The sequence below is a fragment of the Entelurus aequoreus genome, linkage group LG05 (assembly GCF_033978785.1).
Source record: "Entelurus aequoreus isolate RoL-2023_Sb linkage group LG05, RoL_Eaeq_v1.1, whole genome shotgun sequence".
Taxonomy (NCBI): domain Eukaryota; kingdom Metazoa; phylum Chordata; class Actinopteri; order Syngnathiformes; family Syngnathidae; genus Entelurus; species Entelurus aequoreus.
The window spans coordinates 59,695,120-59,722,492 of record NC_084735.1 but is presented as its reverse complement, the minus strand read 5'-3'; the positions used below and the strand labels follow the sequence as shown (position 1 = coordinate 59,722,492).

Here is a 27,373-nt window from a genome sequence, read left to right as displayed (position 1 = left end):
GCAGTGGGCAGGAGCGGTGCCGCGCCCGGGAATCATTTTTGGTGATTTAACCCCCAATTCCAACCCTTGATGCTGAGTGCCAAGCAGGGAGGTAATGGGTCCCATTTTTATAGTCTTTGGTATGACTCGGCCGGGGTTTGAACTCACAACCTACCGATCTCAGGGCGGACACTCTAACTACTAGGCCACTGAGCCGCCTGTACTTCCTCAGGAGGCTAGGATCCTTCAACGTCTGTACAAAGATGTTGAAGATGTTGAAGATGTTCTACGAGTCGGTGGTGGCAGGCGCCTTCTTGTACGTCGTGGCCTGCTGGGGCAGCGGGCTGAGAGCAAGGGACGCAAACAGACTGGACAAGTTGGTAGAGAAGGCCAGTAACGTGGTGGGAGTGGAGCTAGACTCTCTGGCGGTGGTGTCAGAGAGGAGAAGTCTAGCAAAACTCCTAGCCATTATGGACAACACCTCCCACCCACTACACTCTGACCTTGCAGGGAGAATGAGCACGTGCAGTGGAAGGCTCAGACTCCCAAAATGCAACACGGAAAGACACAGGAGGTCCTTCATACCAACAGCCATCAGACTGTATAATGCATATGTTCCTTGACTGCACTTAAATGTAGAGTATATGTAGAATACTGTATATTTATATTATTTATATATTATATATATATGTATATAATACATTATATATATATTCTATTATTTATTATTATTACTGTCTATTGTGAGCGAACTGTGGTGCTGAATTTCCCCCAAGGATCAATAAAGTACTTTCTATTCTATTCTATTCTATTGTCTTGCTGAAATAAGCAGGTCCATGATAACGTTGCTTGGATGGCAACTTATGTTGCTCCAAAACCTGTATGGACCTTTCAGCATTAATGTTGCCTTCACAGATGTATAAGTTACCCATGCCTTGGGCACTAATACACCCCCATACCATCATAGATGCTGGCTTTTGAACTTAGCGCCTATAACAATCCGGATGGTTATTTTCCTCTTTGGTCCGGAGGACACAACGTCCACAGTTTCCAAAAACAATTTGAAATGTGAACACCTTTCCACTTTGCATCAGTCCATCTTCAATGTGCTCAGGCCCAGCGAAGCCGGCAGTGTTTCTAGGTGTCGCTGATAAATGGCTTTCGCTTTGCATAGTAGAGTTTTAACTAGCACTTACAGATGTCGTGACCAACTGTAGTTACTGACAATGATTTTCTGAAGTGTTCCTGAGTCCATGTGGTGATATCCTTTACACACTGATGTTGCTTTTTGATGCAGTACCACCTGAAGGATCGAAGGTCTATAATATCATCGCTTACGTTCATTCCTCCAGATTCTCTGAACCTTTTGATGATATTACGGACTGTAGATGGTGAAATCTAAATTCCTTGCAATAGCTTGTTCAGAAATGCGGTTCTTAAACTGTTCGACAAGTATCTTCCGCATTTGTTCACAAAGTGGTGACTCTCGCCACATCCTTGTTTGTGAATGACTGAGCATTTCATGGAAGCTGCTTTTATACCCAATCATGGCACCCACCTGTTCCCAATTAGCCTGTTTTTATTTACGATTTACACAACGTGCCAACTTCACTGGTTTTGGGGGTTTTAAATTGCTAATATTTAGATATCCTAATAGAGTACTGTTTGATTTTATATGAATGCCTATAAAAGTAGGGAATTTGCCCCCATCTCTAACTGTACAGTACTGTTATGTACTTCCTTTTGTGGCTCACCGAATTGCAAGCCCCGGCACGCTCCACCTTGCTGAGTCCTGACAAATCAGTTCTGAAGACGTTCATCTTTTCAACCAAGGTTGTTAGAGCAGTTTCTGTGGCTTCTCCTACTTTCTCATACACACCTTTGCCCTGAAAGAAACATAAATATTTATTGTCAAGCTAAATGACCAGAAATGACATGCGAAGAATGATTTCTGTTAATCTTTCATGGCATGCGTATCACAGGCTAGCAAGTACTTGTTGAGACTGTGTTTAGTAGTCTTAGTTTGATTTTCTGCAATCAGCAGAGTGTGCCCTTTTAAGAATGAGGCAGTTGATAAATTACTTTATTGTGATCTTGCACGACAATACATTGTCCTAATACCAATATTTTGATAGCGGTACCAAAATGTATTTTGATACTTTTCAAAATAAAGGGGACCACACAAAAGTTTAATCATTGGGTTTATTTTAACAGAAAATCTCATGATACATTAGACATTTGTTTCTTATTGCAATCAAAAAATTATTTTGTAATAAAATAAGATCGTGTACATTCTAGACAGCTACTCTTTAGTAGTAAGTAATGTGTTCGTATGGCTGCTAACGTATGCTATGACATATTGTGTCATTTCCCATTCTATTGTTTTGTCAAAATTATGAGGTACAAGCAGTAGATAATGGATTATTAATCTACTTCTTCATTTACTGTTAATATCTGGTTATTTTCTGTTCAACATGATCTATCTACACTTCTGCTAAAGTGATATAAGCACTCATTTCTTTGTTGTTTGGATACTTTACATTAGTTTGAGATGATTCCATGCATTTTGGTATCAATCCAATACCAAGTATTTACAGGATCATACATTGGTCATAATTAAGGTTCTCCCGTGTTCAGGGACATATTTCCAGACTTTATAAACAATAAAAAAATGACAAAAGATTTTGGATGTATAGAGCCACCCATTTTTTTTTATTATTTACATCTAGGAGTGCTAGCTGGCTTTTAGCGGTTAGCTATTGTATCCTCCTACGGTGTGTCGTGAAGCATGTTTAGCTATTCTTCATCCTGCAGGGATGATACTTCTAAGAAACGTACTTTATTTGTCAACATGGAGGTGAGGATTAGCAATTTAGGTCGCTAAAACACTGGATGTTAGCTGCTAGCTAGCTACGTTTTAAAGCACCTCTTGTAGGGCTGTGCTTAAGTGTTGATAGCCTCACATTAATCGTTTGTTTTTAAGCCAAAATGCGTCCATTCTGCCTTTATGTCTCTACACCGTGTCTGCTAGTAAGTACTCTGTGCATGTGCGTTACCAAACATGCACCTCTGCTCGTATTACTAGCAATGTCACAACAGTACACTGTAATGTCTGTAAAACAATTAATACTACCGGTATTTTTTAGAGGCAGTATTGTACCGTTTTTAATTCATTAGTTCCGCTGTACTTTATTAGTACCGGTAAACCGTACAACCCTAATACATACACAATAAAAGTAATTTACCTGCCTCATTCTTAGACATGCACACACTGCTGATTGCACAAAATCAAACTTAGACAACCAAACACAGTTAAGGTGTTTTTTCTTAACAGTTTCACTTCAGCAGATGTTTAGAAAAGTTATTAAGAACATGACACACGTTTGGTCAGATTGACTTTTCTCTTCTGAATTCCATCCCATAAAAGGAGACTTCATCATTGAGTGCAATAATACACTCATTCCCTCTGTTGTCCTAACAAGGACAGTGGTTCAAGCTACTGCTGTGTGAGTCCTACTAGTCCTTGGAAATAACTAATGGCCAACCATTTGCTGGCGTGACAAAAGCTAATAAAGTTGTTCAGTACTCAGCTGCTCTTCTTCCACACGTATTTAATCCGTCAAACTCTAAACTGCTGGTAAAAATTTTGTTTTTTTACAACCGGGCTCTTGAACCAGACGATGACAAAAAAGTGAGAAAAGAATGAAATAATCTTTCAGCATCAGAAGAACATCAAGTATTTATGATGTGTGTTTGTGTGTAATAACCTCGTTGTAATCCAGTGAGGAGTCATTGCACATTGAACACACAGTGGCCAACTCCAAAAGTCCATCATAGTCTCCACAATGGACTGATTTGTCTCCTTTCAATCTGCAGTAAACACACACACACACACACACACACACAAAGACACAAGGTGAAACACACAAAGACACAAAGTGAAACGAAGACACAAGGTGAAACGCCTCATTAATATTTATGAAACCATTTAGTTGATTAGTGTTGCAAGGATTAGCAGGGAAACAATAGTTGTGCTAAACACTTGTATGTGTGTGTTCTGAAAGCGGTGCTGCTTGTATTAGCGCCTTGTAAAAATCCCAGTAGAAATCCCAGTCGCTGCAAGCAAAACTCCCACACAAGAACCCACACAGCACTGTTATGAAATCCACATTCCCACTTACAGCTGAAACAATATACAGTACAGTTAATACGTAACAAGTGTAGTGTATAGTTAATGAATAATACGGAAAAACTAAACAGTATTAAGGTTGTCATGATACCAGGATTTCAGTATTCGATATCGATACCTATAAATTTACAAGATTTTTAATACTTATGAAACGCCACAAAGAAAATAAAAAAGTTGAAATAAATCTAATACTATATTGTATTCTAAAAAGAACAGCAGTGGCATGTAGCTTTTATGTATGTAAAACAAACAACACTGTTATTAGTATTCTTTCAATATGGTGGTAGTATGACATAATCATGATACTTGTAATAAAATAGGCTAAAAACAATGATTAAACATATATTTAAAGACACATCTTTGTTTTTATCTGTTATTAGAAACAACATTTTTGCCATTTCTCCTTATAGTATGACTTTTGCTCATATTTTATTTTTCTGCTGTTTATTTTATTTTTACAATGTACCATAAAAAAGAGCTGTATTCAAACTTTGCCTTCCTGGTGAAATACGCTAAGCAGTAGTGTGTAAAGTTTTGCCAAACGACATACGTGTGTTTCTAAGCAGTGTTTTCTTAGCACTTATGGACGTGATAAAGGTCGGCTTGCACACTTCTGGAGCTTGAGCTGTGGCAATGCACACTTTATAGGCTTGTGGTGGCGGACCTCCGCTCTCACTCGTGCGGCAAATACTTTCGTGACTATTTGTGTTTGATTAGCTAATAAATGCATGACGCAAGATACACCTCTCTTTTACTATTAATAAGTACTTCTACTCCTTAAATAAAGCGACAAAGTGGTTAAAGTGCATTACCGATAATTTCTGCTGCATTTTATTCTCTTGCAAACCAGGTGCGTATGAGGTGTGTTGTGAAGCGGCGTTACACCATTATGCTACACTCACACACTTTTATAATCCTTTGTTTATGAGTGAGGACCAACTGGAAGGCCAAATCCGCATTTGTGACAGGCTTCCACGAATATTTGAATACCGGTATATGGAAATACTGGATCATTGTTTAATTTTTATTTTTCAAGACACTAAGCGTTCTTCTTAGGCGCTCACTGAGCATCAGAATTGATGCAGCTTGCAGAGGAATATGTGTTGTACTAACAAAAAGCAGGTATCGATGTATTTTTTCAGTGTTGGTTTCGACTTTGTATTGAAGTAGAGATATTTTTGACAACCCTAAAAGGTATAGTTAATAAACAATATTTAAACACAGAGATAAAAAGATACATTTCAAATGGCATACATGCAGAACATATTGTATATTAACAAATAAATAACTTAAGCGGAGTTGTTGTACTATTTTGTGAGCACATGTGTGTTATTGCATACATAAAACACATGACGTTAATTTGCAAACTCACATTTGGCCTTCCGGAGCATACGTGGATCCAGTTATGGAGAACTCGTGTAAGGTGCAGTTTGAATCCTGCACTTTGTCGGCAATGAACATCTGCAGGGGAGAAAAAGACAAGTGGGGTTTGATGCACTTGTGCAAAAACATGCTGCTCTTAATAAGTTAACAAATAAAATATGAAATTAACACATGATGTGCTGCACAGTGTGACAAGAATTAAAAATAACTTCAATGTTCGTTACAATGACTTCATGTAAATTACTTTACCAAATACACAAATGTGTTTAATGCAAAGCAAAAATAATGTCATGACAGATGGTTGATTCATTTCTATGTAAACTTATTTGACAACTACTTTATAGAACATTTGACAAGCATAGAATTATCTGTAAAAACATGTTCAGTTCAGTTGTTTAATTCGAACGTGCATACGATACAACGTAATGCATCACATATTTCCAGTTGTTTCATTACAGCATGTCCGAAAAGGAGTAGGAAGAAAAAGAGCTTATTTAATCCTACCGCTTTTCATATCATAGCCATTGTATCCCATTTCCTTGTTTTCTGTTTGTAACAGAACAGTGAATAAATAAATCATAAATAATAGGATATGCTAAAGGTTTTAAGTGTTGTACGCGCATACAAATATTTTAAATTAGATTTTCCTCTAAGGTTATATTTCTCCTCTTTTGTTGAGAATAATTGTTGTACATTCTTGGGTTGCAGGTTTTAGTTTGCTTTGTACATCATTTTAGCTGTTTGCAAAATGCACCAAATCGTTGAATTTCAATATTTTTGATTCAATAAATAAAGGGTTTGTATGTTCTCTCCAACATTATGTATTATTTTAATAGATCTTTTTTTTTAACATCGTTAGTGAATGAAGCGCACATTTGTAGTTATGTCCCCATATTTCTACACAATAACCCAAATATGGTAACACTCGTGAGCAGTACAGAATATGAAGTGATTTTTGGTCTAGAACATTGTGGGGGGCGTGGCCTGCGGAGAAGCGGGGTGTGTCAGGACCGGCTTCGAGATTAGCGGCAGGTGTGTAGATGACACAGCTTTGAGTGTTTGTCTGATCACCTGCCGCTCTGTTAAAGGCAGCGGTCGGGAAGGAGAAAGGTTGTTGTTGTTGGGGATGGCGGTTGGTGACACACGGGCATGAGTAAGAGCGTTAGCAAAAACAAGCCAGACGACACTCTGGGGAAAACCATTTAAGTGCTCGAGCGAGAAGGAGTAGAGAGACACAACCCAATGGCTGAAAAGCAAGAAAAGGGACATTTATTGAAAAATAAATCCTGCATGACACCTGTCATGTCGGTAACTGGTGATCCGAAGAACCCTGAAGCAAGAGGCTTCCACAAACATATTTTGTTTTTATTCATTATTGACCTGTTTCTTGCTAATATATGTTGTATATTTTTTACATGAGGTTTCCAGTTCATTTTAATGGAGAATACAGTTAGGCTTTATACAAAAAGTAAAGCATATTGGATTATTAGTACACGTGTTAATATTATATTTATGTATTATTATTATTATTAAAATATGTACCGTATTTTCCTGACTATACGGCGCTACTTTTTTCCCACGCTTTGAATCATGCGGTTTACAAAACGGGTGTGGCTAATTTATGGATTTGTCTTCGGTAACAGCCATAATGTTTTGTATTCAACAAATAGATTTGATAAGACAGAAACACTGAAAGAGCGTATTTTTGTTTGTGCTATGGCGTCATCTTTTGGACGAGTTTGTTCACTGCCGGTCCTGCGGGTTAAAAATGTATTTTGTGTTTTGTTCCTTGAACTGAAAGTATTCGTCCACAGCGCTTATGCTCGAAAAGATTCTTCATTAATCACTCCAAGCAACGTTTGCAAGTTTTATAATATAACTAAAATTATTCATACTTACTAAACAGTCCCATTAGTGATGTCTGTAGGAGGGTTTTCGTGCATATTTGTACGTGCTATCGTAATGTAATCAAGCTAGCTTTGTTATTATTAGTGAATATGCTAACATGTTTACAAGTGTCTGTTAGTTTTATTAACTTACAATGGAATTCAGTTGATATTGTTTCAGTTTTGAAAATTCCCCAAAACGTCACTGTGGAGTTATTGAGTCTGTTTAGCTGATTGGAGAGCTGGTCTCCGCAGCTCGTGGGTCCATGACGATGAATTGTGTTTTGTTTGATCAGCCGTTTTACTGCTGTGTGACAGGCACCATTTGAAAATAATTAAGGTATGGTATGTAAATAAACATTTACAAATATATTTTATATTAGTATATATCTGCGGCTTATAGTCCGGTGTGGCTCATATATGTAAACATATTTATGTATCCTAAAATTTGGTGGATGGGGCTTAAATACCCACCCACAGTATATTGGGTAATCAGAATGTGAAGATTTGATTGAGAGGGACAAGCGGTAAAAATGGATGGATGGATGAATTATTAAATTATGATGTATCAAATTATTATTATATGATGTATTGGATTACTAAAATACCTGTATTGGATTCATATAATATGAATATCGGATTAGTATCATATGACAGATGTATATTAAATTCTAATATAAACTTTGGTCCCAAAAAAGATCATTTATAGAGAGTATCCAACACATAAGTTTCCAGATGTTCATGTCTTTCATTTATTGAATAAAAGCACATGGAAAAGTCGTGTCGAAATGACATTGCAGACAACGACATCATTGTCGCTTTGTCATCAACTAACAACTTCACTCAGGATTTAGTCTAAGGATCTGAAAGTGTCTTCATTCTCCTGCACATTTCTAAATAATCCAAACTACAAGGAACACTTCTATAACTCTTATCAACAATTAAACATGTTAACTCGTATCAACAACTACCTATTTTATCTCAATAAATAACTAATTATTTTAACTCTAAAATCAAACGTATGGCCCGCAGGCTTGAACATGTTTATTCCGAGCCGTGGCCAGCAAAATTAGTTTGCTAAGTACAAAAATGAGCTGCAATGTTTTTATGAAATAAACTGCTGTTCTAAATATGTCCACTGGATGTCCAAATAGCAATTTCAGTGTAACCCACATCACACTGTTTAAAGATGACGTGTCAGCTGACTTTAAGCGCCCTCTTGATTGGCTGCCACTACTCCAATCAGCACAGGTGCAAGCAATCAGCTGCTCCTGTTGTGGCTGGCAGACTAATGCTGTAGCGACGCACAATACCTTATTGTAAATTATCCGCTCAACAGATAAAATAAAGAAACCGCAAGATGCAAAGACATGACCATCATCTTTGTGGTTAAATTGCGTGCAGGGGTCACAATTTGTTGACGGCACAATGTGCACTCTGATCTCCATTGTTAAAATGTGTGTTTCTACATTTGTTGTCATTTGTTGTTTGTTCTATTTTATTTTATGCTAAAATCTAGAATGTTCAGATTGGTTAAATTAGTAGTTATGTTACCTTTAATTTGGCTATTATGGTGTCATTTCGATAACTGTTTTGATTATATTATAATTGTAATATTTGAATGATGATAAATGAATGTGTTGTGGCAGTTGTGGATGTCACCAATGCGGCAGTTTGAGGAAAAACTCAAGTTGCTTTTCCAAACACGTGCTTAAAAGTTTAATGGCTTTGTAAATAGACTGAGACAAAGTCTAAGTTCATTGTGTTCTTCATGGTGTTTTCGAAACTGGACCATTTTTTTTCTCAGAATTTTCAACTAACTTGAAGTGTTGCAAAGGATTATTTGTAATATGTACATTTTCAGAATGTGCTTTTTCTATTTTTAGCCGAAATAAGACAAATATTTTTTTTTTTAAGTTGTTTTTATTTTTAAATGATTATGCCATGATTTTACCAGTCTGGCCTGATAGATTTTCCTCCATGCAGCCCCTGAGCTAAAAATTAGTTTGGCACTAAACATTTTGACTCACACATCAACAACTAATTATTTGAACTTGTGTTAACAGTTCATAATTTTAACTCTCAAACAAGAACTGCACTTTTTGGGGGAATTTTGCCTATCATTCACAATCCTTATGTAAGAAAAGAACACATATGTTTTTGTTTTTTTAATGCATTCTACATTTTTAATAAATGCGATCAAAAGTTTGCTAACAAAGGAGGCTATGGGAGCCGCTCTATTCTGCCTATAAAACCCTTGAAATAATATCCAAACACCTCCATTAAGGTTTTATATATATGATGTAAGTATATATGTAATGTAGTAACAGACATATATTTACGTATTTTGATCATTTTAGGTATAAGTGGCGCATTATTTAAAAAACATATCACAATGTCTCGTTGCACGTCCCACTGGGAGGAGACCCCAGGGCAGGCCAAGGACCAGATGGGGGGAATTACATCTCCTCTCTGGTCTGGGAACGCTTTGGGATCCCCCAGGAGAAAATTGCTAATGTTGCTCTGGAGAGGGAAGTCTGGGGGTCTCTGCTGGAGCCGTTGTCCCCGCGACGCGATTCCGGATAAGCGGTTGAAGATGGATGGATGGATGGATCACGATGTTAGTTTTTAATTCAACAATATTGTCAACATAGACACATAAGCTTGTGATCAAGGTGCCGCTATAAATAGTTTGTGTGTTTTAGCGCTTATAATAACATATCTAACACTTGGTTAATATTGAAGTCACAAAAGGTAAATGGAGTGTTGTCCGCAGTTTTTGGATGGTTATTTATTGGGTTTTATAAGGGGAATAAAGGACCTCCCATCTGCTCCATTGTAAGCTGACTTTTATTTACGAGTTAGAATGCATTAAAAAAAATACATCCGTCGTCATGTCTTTTGTAATGATCGTGAACAATAGGCAAAATTCCAAAAACTGTTTTTGGAATTTTGCTAATCATTCACAATCCTTACGACAGCGAAATAACACTTTTTTTTGTTTTGTTTTGTTTGCATTCTAATTTGTAATAAAGCAAATAATGGGAGTAACCTATTCTGCATCTAAATCACTCTAAAATGCATCCAAAAACCGCCAACAATACTCCATTTACATCTCGTGACCTGAATATAAACCAAGTATTAGCGATATTGCTATTGCAAGCACTCATGCAGGCTAACCATTTTATAGCTGTGCCATGATCACAGAGTGCTAACTAGCTTGTGCAGCTACAGTGTTGGCACATTGACATACTTACAACGTGTATATTAAACAATGATGGCGGTGTTTGGATGTTTTTTTAGAGCACTTTATAGGCGGAAGAAAGCAACTCCCATTGACTCAATTGTTAGCGGATATTTGCTAACATTTATTAACGAGTTAGAATGCATTTAAAAAAAACATTTGTGTTCTTGTCTTATATAGGGATTGTGAATGATAGGCACAGTTCCAAAGTGCAGTTCCTTTTAATTGCTAATCATTTTAACAACATTCAAACCTTTTAACTCTTATCGACAAGTAACAATTTTAACTTTCATTCATAGCTAACCATTGTAACTGTTATATCAACAAATACCCATTTTAACCTTTATAATATTAATATTAATAAATAATTTTACCATGAATTGATTAACGTGATTTGAAAAACTTATTCGGGTGTTACCATTTAGTGGTCAATTGTACGGAATATGTACTGTACTGTGCAATCTACTAATAAAAGTCTCAATCAATCAATCAATCAATCAATCAACTCATATTAACATCCAACCCTTGATAATACTCAACCATTTATAAATAAATGATAAATGGGTTATACTTGTATAGCGCTTTTCTACCTTCAAGGTACTCAAAGCGCTTTGACAGTATTTCCACATTCACCCATTCACACACACATTCACACACTGATGGCGGGAGCTGCCATGCAAGGCGCTAACCAGCAGCCATCAGGAGCAAGGGTGAAGTGTCTTGCCCAAGGACACAACGGACGTGACTAGGATGGTAGAAGGTGGGGATTGAACCCCAGTAACCAGCAACCCTCCGATTGCTGGCACGGCCACTCTACCAACTTCACCACGCCGCCCCTTTCAAATCTTAATAAAACTAACCATTTTAACTGTCACCAATCAACCAACCAATCAAATTCTATTCATATAGCCCTTGATCACGAGCGCCACATAGGACCAAATGACTCGCATGCACACGCACTCATGAAAGAGAAAAATAATATTGCTGTTACTTCATCTACTTTTCCCTCACTAACCACTGCTGTGGTTTCCGTGGAAACATGGCACAGTGTGATCCACGTGACTCAGTGGTAGTGCCACAAAATTAATATCCTTACTTACTGTGTGTGTGTTTGTGTCCGTGCATGTGTGTGCATAAAAAGAAGATGAAAGTGCATGTCAGGACATGAAGGCTAACAGTGGGTTTCCCTCCAGGCCTTTGTCATAGTTTTTGGGATCACTAAATGTAAACAAAATCTAAAGCATTTTTTGGGCTGCAATTAATTGATTAATTAAATTACAAAACATATTTTGATTTATAACACGCTACTTTGATTAATCCTTTAATGAGTGTAACTAATACAAATGTATCAAATATGGACCACATGGTCCTTTAAATGCGCAGACATAGAACCAATGGAAAAAATTATGGAATGTTCTACTAGTTGCACTAGTTGTTTTATTTTGTAGAAATAAAGTGCAGACATGACACAAAACTATAGCAATTTCAAATGGCAACATTCTGACTTTAAGAAACATTACAATAAATCAAGAACATAAATTGTGGTAGTCAGTAACAGTTTAATTTTTAGATCAAGCAGAATTCAAAAAATATGGAATCGCTCAATCCAGAGAAACATATTATGGAATCATGTTTGTTGCCCAACTTCTGGCTTTTAAAACAGCTTGCTGTATCTGAGGCATGGACTTAATGATTGCAAACAGTGTTCATCATCAGTATTGCGCCAACTCTCTCTGATTATTGTTGTCAGATCAACTTTCCAAGTCGGAGTCTTGTCATGGACCATTTTTTTTTCAATTTACACTAGACATTTTCAATTGGACTGACATCTAAGCTATATGCAGGCTATGATGTTGGCCTTCATGTGTCTGTCATCAAAGAAAGCTTGCATTATTATCTTGAAAAATGATGTCATCATCCTCAAACATCTATTCCATTGATGGAATAAGAAAAAGTGTATAATATGTCTATAAAAACTTTGTTTATATTTTAATTTATTTAAGATGTAAGGACAGCCATCTTCGCAGTGCAATTACAATGCTTAAAATTATAAAAATACGTAATTATTAAATGTTATTAGATATGTGCCCGTTACTATATTACATACTTATATCATGTATACAAAACCTCAATTGGAGGTGTTTGAATGTTTTTTTAGAGGGCTTTATAGGCAAAATAGAGCGGCTCCCATACGCTCCATTGTAGGTGGACTTTTCAACGCATTTATTTAATATTAAGAATGAAAAATAAATAAATAAAAGAATAACATCCATCTCAATGATTGTGAAAAAAGCGCAAAACACCAAAAAAAGTGCAGTTCCTCTTTAAGTGCTTTCTTACAGTTCAGCAGGGGCAAGAGGGTACAGAGCCCCCTAAAATAAATGTCTTGCCCACTCAAATAAAAAATATTTGAGTTTCAATACACCCACAAAACGTATATATTATTACAAGTTGACAAAATTACGCACGGTAGCGGAAAAATATGCTGAAAAAGGGACACGCTACAACATTCATATGATATCTTCCCTATTTTCTGTCCATCATTTGTCAGGTTTCGCTAGTCGGAGCGCACACACACACACACACACACACATGCCCCTCTCTCCTCACTAAACCAGTGTTGACAAATTAAAAACGAGAATAAAATTGTCAGAAACAAAATGCAATCATATCTAATATTGTCATGTAAAAGGGTGGGACAAGTTCAGAATATATCCAATCACAGTTCTTTAATAGCGTACAATATGACAGGGAGTGGAAGTTAGCGACGAAGGTTGGCCAATCAGATGCTTTTCCTTCTGAGAGGAGGAAGTTCAAGTTGAAAGTCAAAACTAAAAGGTGTGGATTTAACGTGTTCTACATCATATGTGAACACCTGGGATAAAGTCAATAGGACACATTTTATTTTTGATGCTATATGTTTTATGATGCCTTCACAACTGTAAGTTAAAGCTGTGTGTATTTGCTGCTTCAGGTGTTCTGTCGAAATGAGCTGTTTCGTGAAATAGAGTCAGTTGCCATACCTGTTTAAACGCCGATGAAAACAACTTTGTAGTAGGTCTGGGCGATATATCGAATATACTCGATATTTCGCGGGTTTGTCTCTGTGCGATATAGAAAATGACTATATCGTGATATTCGAGTATACGTTCTCACGCAGTTGCTTTTAGCTGCGGGCATTACACTACATGCGTTTGTCATTCTTTCTTGCCTCTCCTTCTCACAGAGGCATAAAACAAGCGCACCTTGTTACATACGTCACATACTGTCGCGCGTGCAACGTCATATGCCCTCGCGGAGCAGACAGGTAGCAGCATAGGTAACGTTAGCTGTGATGCTAGCGGTGCGGTGCCAGTGGTAATATGAGAGAAAGAAGGTGCGAATCTGGTAACAAATGAAGGAAGAAGAATGAATTCCCAAGAAAAACAGCAGGGGTCCATCGTCTGGCGGTGGTTTGACTTCAAGCTGGAATATGTTGAACAGACAACCGTAATATGTCATGTATGCGGCAAAAGCGTTGCTACAAAAAGTAGCATTACTGCTAATTTGTAGCATCATTTGAAAAGTCACCCGCTAGAGAATGAAGAGTACTTGAAACTCTGCATGTCAACATCTCCGTTCGGTGCCACACCCACAAAAATGCCCAAGCAACCATTTCCAGATCAACACCGTATGAAAAAAATAGTTAACAGAAAGAAATAACGTCCGCAGTAACCTACCACATAGCGAAGGACATTGGATTTCCTATTATGCAGCTAATTTTTATTAGACAGTTATTGAAATATCTTGTGTGACATCATGCAAAAAAGTGTACTTTATTTGTTTTTAACTATTGTAGTGGCGTTCTGTACAAAAAGTGCACTTTAATTTAGTGTTGTTTTGATATGTCATCTTAGTGACATCATGCACAAAAGTGCACTAATAGCTTGTTTTAAAATGTCTCTGACAATCTTGCACGTTCTGGTTTGTGCCACTGCTGTTTAACTGTTTAATAAATACAGTTTTGGTAAATTGACTTAGTTGTGATTTCCCTCTCTGCATGAAAGTTTAAAATTAGCATATATTAATGCAGATGAACAATAATGTTTTAATGTAGACACATAGAATCATCATACTGCTGTGATTATATGCATCAAGTGTTCATTCAAGGCTAAGGCAAAATATCGAGATATACAGTATATCGTGACATGGCCTAAAAATATTGAGATATTAATAAAAGGTCATATCGCCCAGCCCTACTTTGTAGGCTATTATTATTTGCGCCAATGTGGACTTCCTCACGCTGCCAGTGACTACATGCTTACTGGTCAGTGCACACAGTGAAATAAATATAATTTAAAAGTTTCCTGTTAGTTGGTACAGTAAAACATAACATGGAAAAAAAATATGATTATGTCTCAAGTGAGGGCGGTGCTGTCAAGTTTCTTTGTGTCAATAATACAAATAAATAATACAAAACGTTTGAGGGATGACGCAGCCGACCTGATGAGAAGAATGTTTTTATGTTATTCATAAGACACTGTACTTTTCAGTGTTGTAAATATTGACTATTTTGTGTAATGTCCTACTGAAGGTTAAATTCAGTTTAAGAATTGCCCATTTAGTTAAGATGAATTATGGATGAAGGATATTTTATTGTATTTGTTTAACTTTTATTTTTTAGTTTCCCACCTTGAGAGATCGCCACCTTATTGTGGTTAAGAGCTACCAGGCTCTGTATCAGTTATTGTCCGCGATGTATGTCGTGCAATCCTCTTCTCCAGGTTGGAGGTGGACACATAGGTCCTCATTTACTAAAGGTGTGTGTGTACTAAAACACGTACAAACCGGATAGCACAGGCCAAGCTGATCTACTGAACGTGTGCAAAGTGGATTGTGTCTCTTAAGTGAGCAGAATAAGGCGTGCAATCCATTTTGCATCTCTGTCTTCATTAATATGCAAAATATATGCTGACCATCAAAATGTCCACAAAACCGGGACGAAAGGATGTAAATATACTTATTTATCATGGGCAACGTGATTTATCAACAATCACCATTGTTTTGCAAGCACTATTTTGTGTTTTATTTAGTAATTGTGCAAACTGACTGTTCCACAGATGGACGATGGACAGACGACAATCCTCCATCCTACGTGTACGTTTCAACAGATTTGGATGGTCAGAAATAAATTTTTTAGACATATTGTCTATTCAGCAACATGCTTTTATAGCTGCTAGATTACTTCAAGGAGAACTGCATCTTTTTTTTTTTAATTGTACGTATCAATGACAATCTTTATGGAAAAATATGACAATAACGTTTTTTTTTTAATGCATTCTAAATGCAAAACGTAAATAAAAGTCTGCTAACAGCAGAGCCAATAAAATCCAATAAATAACCATGCAAAAAGCGTCAACAACACTCCATTTACATTACGTGACTTGAATATTAACCAAATATTACTCAAATTGTTATTAAAAGCGCTAACGGAAACTATTTATAGCAGCGTCGTGATAACTACCCTGTGTCCCATGTTTACATCATCAAGTGGTCTGCTGTTTCCTTGCTTCCCTGCTCCTTGGAAGTTTATTGTAGATCATAAATCATGCATCTCACCTGGAAAGTAGATGGCTAAGGATAGTCAAAGTTGGTACACTTTGACAGCCATTTATGACCCGGAACTGGCGAGAACGACACAAAAAGACGCTTAACTATTGGCATGTCTCTCATAATGATTGTGAATGATAGACTGAATTCCAAAAAAAGTGCAGTTCCCCTTTAAGGGCTGATTAAAACAAATTCAATTGATGCGTTTTGGTGTGCTTCAGTTATTGTTTTAATGCCGTTCATTTATTTCACATAGAATATTTATCATTGAAATATTCTTCATATAAAAAAAACATCTTAAAAGTATGGATTTTTGCATATTGAGCGGCGTAAGTGTAGACTCTCTCCCATTCATTTTTAGCGTTAAGAAACAAAAGAAAAGTAAGAAAAATGGTGTCAATGTAGATGCACTGCACAACTGCTTGTAAAATGCCCATAAAAGTGGTACATGTCTTCTGCATATTTGGTATTTGGATCTTAATAAATCAGGCCTTTACTGTAGCTAACAACCAAATTCTGTGAAGAAGGCAATGTTACTTATTTATCAATACAGAAAAATGTGTTGGAGCATGATGAAGCAGCGACAGCCTGCACACATGATGCCCCCTTCACATTTCTGACTGCCCCATCATATAAGCAAGCTAAAACAACCTAAAACAAGTCATACATAAAGGGGGAGTGATTAACTAAAGATACAGGTGGGACTACTAATCAGAAACAAAAGACAGGTGTGTCCATTCAATGTTCAAGGCAACAGGACAAGTAAACAGAGGAAGGAGCGATGGGGACAAAACAGAACACTAAACTGTAAAAAAAATTGACAACGAACAATTGATTGAGTTTGCTACTTGCGACATATGCGTTATCTTGTTTTCACCACGCTTTCCTGTTTTTTCCACGCCTAAAGACTCTCCTATTGTTCGCTCTTGCCGACCGTTTGTGTTATTGGCTCCACGCCATACTAGTGTCCAAGTTGTTGTATTTTTGCCTTGCCTAGATTCTTACCTGCGCACTGCTGCGTGAGAATACAACTATCGCAGCAATGCGACCCGAATGCAACAACATGCTCACCATTAGGCCCCCATGCTGCCCTACGACTACTGTGTAGTTAAAACACAGTCAGCCAAGACTGGCAAAGTGTGAAGTCTGCCAGAAAAACATCAGAAGAAGCAGCCAGCAGCCACGTGACATGTTGACATAAACACCTGTTTTAATAGAAATGATTCCTTTGGCTCACGTGTATATGCCGACGTTGACTTAAGCAGGCACTTTTTAATAATCAAACATGGTGGATCAGGACTTGATGAGTTAGTCCACATTGTGCATCCGGAAAGTATTCACAGCGCTTCACTTTTTCCACATCTTATTATGTTACAACCCTATTCCAAAATGGAATAAATCAATTTCTACAGACAATACCCCAAATGACAATGTGAAAGGTTTTTATTTTTATTTTGCACATTTATTTTGCATCGTTGGCAACATATTCAGCCTCAAGTCTTTTTGAATACGATGCCAAAAGCTTGGCACACCTATTTTTGGGCAGTTTCGCCCATTCCTCTTTGCAGCACCTCTCAAGCGCCATCAGGTTGGATTGAAAGCGTTGTTTTTCATCCAGGATGACCCTAACTAGTCTCCCAGTTCCAGCCGCTAAAAACATCCCCAAAGCATGATGCTGCCACTACCATGCTTCACTGTAGGGATGGTATTGGCCTGGTGATAAGCGGTGCCTGGTTTCCTCCAAACATGCCGCCTGCCATTCACGCCAAATACAAATCTTTGTATCATCAGACCAGAGAATTTAGTTTCTCATCGTCTGACAGTTTTTCAGGTGCATGATGGCAAACATTTCACTAAGAAATAGCTTCAGTCTGGGCCCTGTACCATACAGGCCTGATTGTAGGATTGTTGCAGAGAGGGTTGTCGTTCCGGAGGTTCTCATCGCTTCACAGAAGAATGCTGTAGCTCTGGGTTTTTGATCACCTCCCTGGCTAGACTAAGATGAATGCAGCAATGTACAGAGACATCCTGGATGCAAACCAACACTTCCAATCAAATCTGATAGTGATTGAGAGGTGATGCCAAGAGGAATGGGCTAAACTGCCCAAATATAGGTGTGCCAAGCTTGTGGCATTTTATTCAAGACGTTTGAGGCAGTAATTGCTGCCAAAGCTGCATCAACAAAGTATTGAGCGAAGGCTGTGAGTGCTTATGTACATCACTTTTTCTTTTTTTTGATGAATTTTCAAAATAAATAAAAAAAACATTTTCACATTTTTATTATGGGAGGAATAAAAAAAAAAAGATTCCATGTTGGAATAGGGCTATAAAAAGATGCACTGTTGACTGGTTGTTGCCTCCCCACTACTAGTTGCAGAGTATATAACACAATAAACCCCAATACATGCGGTCTTACTCTCTCGCATTAGCTTGTAGCTAAAGATGAACAAAACTTTGTTTTTTTTTAAGCATGGAAGGAAGAAATCAAGCGTTAAGGAGAGTGCTGAGAGAAAAAAGTCGATGATAACATTGATTTAAAGAAATAAATAATCAAAATCATGACAGAGTGTGTAGCTAGCGAACTTGGTGAAGCAGTTGGAGCGCAGCACTATTAGTCTGCACCATACCAAAGAAGAATGACTCGATCACGCCAGCCAAAGACGTTAAAGGGATATCTAAACAGCGGACATTTATGTAGGAAAATATGAAGAAGCTGCTGATGGTGTGTTTGACGGAGAACAACATTTATTTTGTTGTACTTGTGCAATGACAATAAAGATCCTTCCATATAGAAGCAGCTGGAAGAAGATACTATAGAAGTGCACTCTCTAAGGTAAATACTGTACATTATTATTGAATTACCTCAAAAAACTAATGTACTTGTTTGTACTACACTACTGTATTGTTTTCATACAATATGTATTATCTAAAAGTTGGTTTGCATTTTTAAAAGGCATGATACATGATAAAATTGTGCTGTTTTGAAGACCTATGTTTAATTTGGGGAATATTTATTTGAGATACAAGTGTTTTGAGTTACAAGCTCCATTATGGAACCAATTGAGCTCGTAAGTTAAAGTACTAATAGTATTGTGTATAAAGAATAGTGCAGTATGCAGCAGAATATAATGTACATAAAGCATAAGACAGTATATAAAGTAGAGGATAGTGTATCCAGTATATATAGTATAGTAGAGCATATTAAGTATTAGGTTGGTACTTACCCTGCAAACAGACATTTGGTTGGTGGTTAGAGTTCCCGTCTTGTCAGAGCAAATAACAGAAGTGCAGCCAAGAGTCTCCACTGATGGCAGACTTCGCACAATGGCATTCTTCTTGGCCATGCGCCGTGTCCCGAGGGCAAGGCAGGTGGTGATGACAGCAGGTAGACCCTCAGGGATGGCGGCCACAGCCAAGGCCACAGCTATCTTAAAGTAGTAGATAGCCCCACGCGCCCAGGAGCCCCCATGGACAGGGTCTCCAAAGTGACCGATGTTGATCATCCACACAGCCACGCAGATCAGAGAGATGACTTTGGAGAGCTGCTGGCTAAACTCATCCAGTTTCTGCTGCAGTGGCGTCTTTTCTTGCTCGGTCGCCACCATCTGATTGCGGATTTTGCCAATTTCGGTGGCTACACTGGTCGCCACGACGACCCCTGTAGCACGACCAGCGGCGATGTTGGTGCCCTGCAAAAGGTCGGAATTAAGAGTGATGAAACAACTGACATCCTATTGATCATAAACAAGTCCTAGAAGTTATTGAAAGATGAAGTAAGTAAACTAGCAAGCTAATGAATTGTAGATTATGTTTCATTTCCAAACATTGAAGGTTGACATGAAATAATGAGTTTATGGTCTATCACAAGTGTAGAAGATTTGCTGTCATAATTCTGTATTTAAAGTTGATAAAAAATGATAGGGCAAAAACAGTTGTGCAGTAAAATATGTGACAATGTTTGTTCTTGTCAGTGAACTTTACAGCAATGTAATATGAATATTGATTGTTCTGTAAATAGTATTAAACATTGGAATTGCATATATTTCTTTAATTTACTTTGTGCTAAGCTAGGTGATATTTCATTTGCTTACAGAAAACAGCATGTTTTTCTTGTCTTGATTGACAGCTCTGGGGTCAGGAACTGGGTCAGTGTGTTTGATGATGGACACAGACTCCCCTGAAGAAAACACCAACATCAACAACAACATCTTGATTTTGGAGACAGAAAATAAAAATACATTCAAGCAAAACAGGAAATATATATAATTTCTAATTCCACATACTGTACACATCAGATACAGTGGAACAAATGTATGTCGTTGCCCCTACAACTGACAGACTCTGTCGACATAAGCGGTTGTCAACCGGAAACCAGGTATTGTTGCAAGTTTATTTGTGATTGTCAGAAGACATAATAAGAATGTTTGATCATAAAACTAAAATAATTGCTGTGATAATTTGCTTGGATGTTTTGAGTAGAATAACAATGAGGCTTTCTTACCATCTTTCTTCCAGTGGCTAAAAAATAATAATAAAAGTGTATAGTTTGTTAGATAAATCCAAGTTAAAACTTAAATGGTTTTATTTGAAAGCTTAATTTGCACTAAGCAGGAAGTGTGTGCATGTTTGAATGTTTTGTAATTAGACAGTAATTATGTTGCTACTTAGTTTTGACAATTTTTATCCACATCGACTTACCATCCCTTCACAATAATAAGAAGAACATGGTAGACCAAAACTTGATTAGTTGGTCCACAGAATTGTTGGCCACATAGAGGTGTTGTCAACATAGACAAGTTGTCAACAAATACATGTTGTCCACATAAATGTATTAACCACATAAACACGTCGATGTGTTTTAAACAGAAACGATTTGTTAACAGAAACAAGTGATCAAATACATGTCTTATCCACATAAATGTGTTGTCAACACAAACGTGTTGTCCACCGAGACATGTTATCAACATAAATGTTTTGTCCAGACATGTTCAACATAAATATTTTGCCCACAGACGTGTTCTCCGCCTAGTCATGGACACATTCAGATAATACGAATATTTAATATCAAGTAGACAAAAAATAAAACATGAAATTGAACGTGTGGACCAATGAGTGAAGAGAACCTGTCAGGATGGACTGGTCTACTCGTAAGGTGGTGGACTTGATGGTCGTCAACCTGATGTCTGCAGGAACCTTGTCACCAACTGAAGAGGAAAACTTAATTAGAATATCGAGGAGCAGTAAATTAGGTTTAATTTGCAATAAGTGACATAGTTAATTTGCATTAAATAAAGTGATTTGTTTACAATACAAACAGTGATTAGTTACAATAAAGTGATTAGTTCACAGTAAATAAAGTGATTATTTTACAATAAATCCACGTCCACAATAGGTATCTTAGTGATTCATTTGCATGCATTTATGACAGCAGGTGACTGTAATGTTGTAGAACAAGTAGGATATCGTCATGCATGTTGAATTGACAATAAAGACTTTTGGATCTTGGTAATGTCTATGGATGTTCTTATTCATCCAGGTCATTGTACTCTCAGGGCATTCAATCGTTCGCAACTGGACTGTTTGGTTTGTCTTAGAAGACGTTTCGCCTCTCATCCAAGTCGGCTTCATCTGTTCATGCTCATAGATTTAAGATTGGTCAGATCTAATCTTGGACTTATATTGCCAAATATTTATACTCCAACACCAGGAGGGTTTGTTTGGGCAAAGAATGTTTCCGCCCTATCGTATTGAGAAAAACAACTGTTGAGATGTAAAAGAGCAATCCTACTGTCATGCCAAATACAGTCGTTTAAGTGGAATTTCCCCTCTTTAGCATTGAGGTATTGTTTAGCAAAATGCTCACTGTGGATCAACCACTATCAGTACACAATAGACAGAATCACACACGTTTGTATTCCATTCAGTTGTAAACAAATGGCACAAAAGGAGCATTTGTGACCAGAATGTTTTTAAATCCTCTTTTAGGAATGGTTGAAAGGACAGTGTGGTATGTGGGGGATAGGTGGTGTCGCAGACCACCACCTCTGTTCAGGGATGATTTTTTAACCTTGACGTAGATGGCTTCCCTCACTCCTCTTTCGTACCATCCGTCCTCACTGTCCAGAATCTGTACATTTGTGTCCTCAAAGAGGCGCTATTTCTCCTTGAGGTGCAAGTCGACAGCTGAGTTTTGGCCTTAAGATAGGGCTGGACGATCATGGCAAAAATTATAATCAGAATTGTTTTGATTGCTATTGTAATCACGATTAATAATTATTCATTAATTTGAAAACATGGGTATTCATTGCACCACCACAGCTCTATAGTTTAAATAAAACTGATATAAATTAGTAACCAATAAACCACAACAAGTAAACTACTAATAATAGTAGTAACAATACATTTAGATAACCATAGCAACATAAAAACAATAGAATTCAGTTGTTCCGTTTTAATTGTTTTTAATTCCGTGTTTTACTTTTTACACTGATTTTACCACCATAGAGTGTGTGCTTTTGTGTCAAAAACAATTTCATAAAATGTTTGTCAATTAAAGGCCTACTGAAATGAATTTTTTTTATTTAAACGGGGATAGCAGATCCATTCTATGTGTCATACTTGATCATTTCGCGATATTGCCATAAAGGATTTAGTAGAGAACAACGACGATAAAGATCGCAAATTTTGGTATCTGATAAAAAAAAGCCTTGCCCCTACCGGAAGTAGCGTGACGACACCGGGGGAAGGACTGCTCATATTTTCCTATTGTTTACACCAGCAGCGAGAGAGATTTGGACCGAGAAAGCGACGATTACCCCATTAATTTGAGCGAGGATGAAAGATTTGTGGATGAGGAACGTTAGAGTGAAGGACTAGATGCAGTGCAAGACATATCTTTTTTCGCTCTGACCGTAACTTAGGTACAAGCTGGCTCATTGGATTCCACACTCTCTCCTTTTTCTATTGTGGATCACAGATTTGTATTTTAAACCACCTCGGATACTATATCCTCTTGAAAATGAGAGTCGAGAACGCGAAATGGACATTCACAGTGACTTTTATCTCCATGACAATACATCGACGAAACACTTTAGCTACGGAGCTAACGTGATAGCATCGTGCTTAACTGCATATAGAAACAAAATAAATAAATCCCTGACTGGAAGGATGGACAGAAGATCAACAATACTATTAAACCAGGGACATGTAAATACACGGTTAATGCTTTCCAGCCTGGCGAAGGTTAACAATGCTGTTGCTAACGACGCCATTGAAGCTAACTTAGCAACCGGACCTCACAGAGATATGCTAAAAACATTAGCTATCCACCTACGCCAGCCAGCCCTCATCTGCTCATCAACACCCGTGCTAACCTGCGTTCCAGCGATCGACGGTGCGACGAAGGATTTCATCCGATCACAGATGCGGTCGGCGAGACGGAGGAAGTTAAGGTGAGTTCGGCGGCTAACGCGTCTGCTATCCATCTCTGTCTTCCTGGTTGTGTTGCTGTAGTCCGCCGCTAATACACCGATCCCACCTACAACTTTCGTCTTTGCAGTCTCCATTGTTCATTAAACAAATTGCAAAAGATTCACCAACACAGATGTCCAGAATACTGTGGAGTTTTTGGAAAACCCCAACATGGAGGCCCCTGTTCTCTCCAATGTGGACATCTCAGTCCAAAAAAGACAACTTGCTGTCTGACATCCTCACACGTGAACTTGATGATTTTGTCCACTGAGTTAGTGTGCTTGGTGAAGGCTTGCACTTCTTCGTTTCTGATTTTCACTTAGATGTCATCCACATAAATGTACCAATGACTTGGTGCCGTTCCCTTAAAAGGGCTCAGAGCGGTCTTTTCCATGTCCTCCATGTAAAGGTTTGCCACAATTGGGGATACAGGTGATCCCATGGCACAACAGTGTTTTTGTGGTTAAAATGTTCCCATGAATTGAAAGTAAGTAGTGTTAAGGCAGAGATCCAGCAAAAGGTATATCTCGTGGGTTTAATCGGTACTACAATGCACCGTTGATGGTTTCTGACTTTTGTAGTGTTTGCAAGTACTTAATGATTCTCCTCTGGTAACCACTTGTTGGGTCCCCTTTGAGCATTTCATATGTGTTAGAGTCTTTGGGAAGTGGTTTTGGTAATCAGAATTGAGAATTACTGTGCATCTCCCCTTATCTACTGGAAGGATGGTGATGTTGTTATCCTTGCTCAGTGATGTTACTGCTTTCCTCTCCTGAAAGGAGAGGTTTGGCAGTGGGGGCTTGGCATTAGAAAAAGCTACTGAAGTTGTTCCCTTTCGGTTTGTGTTCATTGAAATGTATCACCTTTTCACAGACCTCTTAAGGCAGGATTCTTTGTCATTTGAGGAGTAAATCGTCAGATTTTACTTTGAGGCTTTCAATTGTAAAATTGACTTGTCTTAATCTCTCGTTCAAGAGTTGTTTTTGTGCCTTCAACGGGATCGTGTCTGTCCTGTAGCCTTTTATGGTAGAACAAAGGCGTAGGCTTGAGGCAATTTTGTCTACATCTCAGGTTGAACCGGAGGTGGTTGCCGTAGTCCGCAACCTTCTGAGCCAACCTTTCATATACTTGCATTGTTTTGAGGGTATCCAAACCAACATTTTTGGAAACATGTCTATGGATGTTTTAATTCATCCAGATCCCTGTACTCTCTGGGTATTTAATCGTTCGCATGCTCATAGTCATAGATTGATCAGATCTAGTCTTAGACTTAAATTGGTTAGATCTAGCGAGCGTGTGTGTGTGTGTGTGTGTGTGTGTGTGTGTGTGTGTGTGTGTGTGTGTGTGTGTGTGTGTATGTGTGTGTGTGTGAGATGGTTGGGGGCTTCAAGTTGGCCAAGGCTGGACTGCCAGAGGAGGTGAGAGAAAACGCCCACATTTAACTTCCTCTGCTCTTTTAAACACTTTAAGCAAGCATGTTGGAGAATTAGAAGAACTTGCAAACGTCACTCAAAAATGTTCCAATGAAAAGTTGAGGTCAGATATCCAGACTGTGTCGACTAGGGATTAATGATGAGAGAAGTCATATCACGGTTATTGTGGCCAAAATTATCACGGTTGTTAATTATTTTTTACAGAACTAAAATAAATAGACCCACTGTTAGAAAGGCCACTATTTTTCATGTTTTGTATTACTTATGCATTACTGATATGAGTGTTCTGGTGGACATTGAGGCATCCTACTCAGTTGCGCAATCCTTGAATGCTCCGTAAAAACACCTCCGTCTCATATTTCTCTTGAACACACCGTAAAAACACTTCGGTTTCGTATTTCTCTGATGATTTATAGATCACTCTGTAGTATTGTACGTTCAATGTGCACAATTAAATAGTTTAGTTTTTTAGACAGCAATGTGTTTATATCAGTTATGTTGTTTCTTGATGGGGAATATGTTGATTTCTTCTGTTTTCATATTAGCATTTGAGCTAGGTTAGCGCCAGTCCATTTGTGTGTTTACTAAAGTGCGGTTATCAATCTTGGTTTTTCAATAATCCATCCATCCAACCATTTTCTACCACTTGTCTCTTTAAATTGTAATACTAACTGTCGAGAGTTTTACCGCAGTTAGCATTAATACTCTTTATTGTTACATCCTTAGCGTTGACAATGACAACATTGGAAGTCAAACAATCTTCACTGCCACTTATGCATAGGCCAGTTTCATGGTGGTTTTGATATTCCATTTTTAACATTTGCAGTTTATCGTTGTTTTGGTCGAACAAACAAGCAAGCTTACTTGAATGCTTTCCAAAGTTGTTTGATATTTCTGTACGACTTTGGCAAATATCCAAATGGAAAATAAACATTTTCCGGAATTTGGTGGCATTTTCCATTTTATTCACACAAAAAGGTCATAGCTTTTTTTTCTCTTTTTTTGTCCTGTCCAGCTCCTCAGGAAACTCATATTGTTGATGTAGATGCCCATATTTGCTGTACAGATTTACTTTACAAAAGAGAAGTGCGGGATACTTCTCTTGTTGCCTTATTTGTATTTGACTTTGATTAAATGGATTTATATTAATGTTTGGAGCAGGAGGGGATATATAAAAGAAAAAAAAGGAAGACAGAGGGGGGAAATTGCAGGGACAAGAGACAACAACAACGACAATAACAATAACAGAACAGCATCTGCAAATGCGATATGTACAAATATAATACAAAAAGTGATAGCAAAGAAGCAGTTAGTAAAGTGAATATTAATAACACAGAAATGACAATGAACATTATTGCACTACAAATGGAGCAATACAAATACCTAAAAGTTAGGAGGTCAGCCATTACAGCCAACCTCCAGTTCCTATTATTGTGTGTACTGTAGCGAGAGGAGGATATGTATGTGGGTGGGAACTTATAATGCGATTTAAATTGGGGGACATTAAGGCCATGGTGGGTCCCTACCATGCCGAGCCCCCAAACCCTAAGTGTCTAACATGCCGTTAAAATTGAGGGATGGATGAGCAGGGGACAATTCAGGAGGACTGGAGCCCCATAGAGGCATCCTCATTCCCTCGCCATACCTCCCCGCAGGACAATTCCTCTAAGTCCTATGGGTGTGTGTGTGTGTGTGTGTGTGTGTGTGTGTGTGTGTGTGTGTGTGTGTGTGTGTGTGTGTGTGTGTGTGTGTGTGTGTGTGTGTGTGTGTGTGTGTGTGCTATAAGTAGGAGGCGCAGAAAGCCTGGACACACACCCCAAAACCCCCCAGTCCATGCAGGAGGCAACCAAGAACTACGGCCAGGAGGCCGCCCCCCCCCCCCCACAGCCCATGACCCTGCAGGCGCTCCACGCCAGGCCTACGCGACGCAACACCAGGTCATAGCTTAAAAATGTGTTGTGACAAAAACAAGATGTAAATTGCTGGTGTTGGCTTGAAGTAACCCCACCTACTTCATTATACAGACGGTCCAGCTTCCTAGCCAAGTAAACGTTTGGAGTTAGAGTTGAACAATAAAAATTATATAGTGTCCTGAGAATGGAAAACGAAAGCTCTGAAATCCTACTCTGAACCGGCACTAAAACCGCTGCAGGGAAAAGGTTTTTAAGAGGCTGCTGTGTAAACAACCAGTACAGCCAGT

The 27,373-nt window shown here is 38.0% G+C and overlaps 1 protein-coding gene across 2 annotated transcripts in view; it reads right to left on the bottom strand.

Annotated features, from left to right (window-relative positions):
• atp2a3 (ATPase sarcoplasmic/endoplasmic reticulum Ca2+ transporting 3) overlaps positions 1 to 27,373 on the bottom strand; it is a 170,955-nt gene that overhangs the window by 58,094 nt on the left and 85,488 nt on the right. For both annotated transcript variants that reach the window (XM_062048490.1, XM_062048489.1), the window contains exons 6-11: positions 21,394 to 21,474; positions 20,362 to 20,447; positions 19,495 to 19,959; positions 5,541 to 5,629; positions 3,747 to 3,849; positions 1,734 to 1,865 (exon numbers count right to left, since the gene is read on the bottom strand). In XM_062048490.1, coding sequence (XP_061904474.1) covers positions 1,734 to 1,865; positions 3,747 to 3,849; positions 5,541 to 5,629; positions 19,495 to 19,959; positions 20,362 to 20,447; positions 21,394 to 21,474 — 956 coding nt within the window. The remainder of the gene's footprint in view (positions 1 to 1,733; positions 1,866 to 3,746; positions 3,850 to 5,540; positions 5,630 to 19,494; positions 19,960 to 20,361; positions 20,448 to 21,393; positions 21,475 to 27,373) is intronic.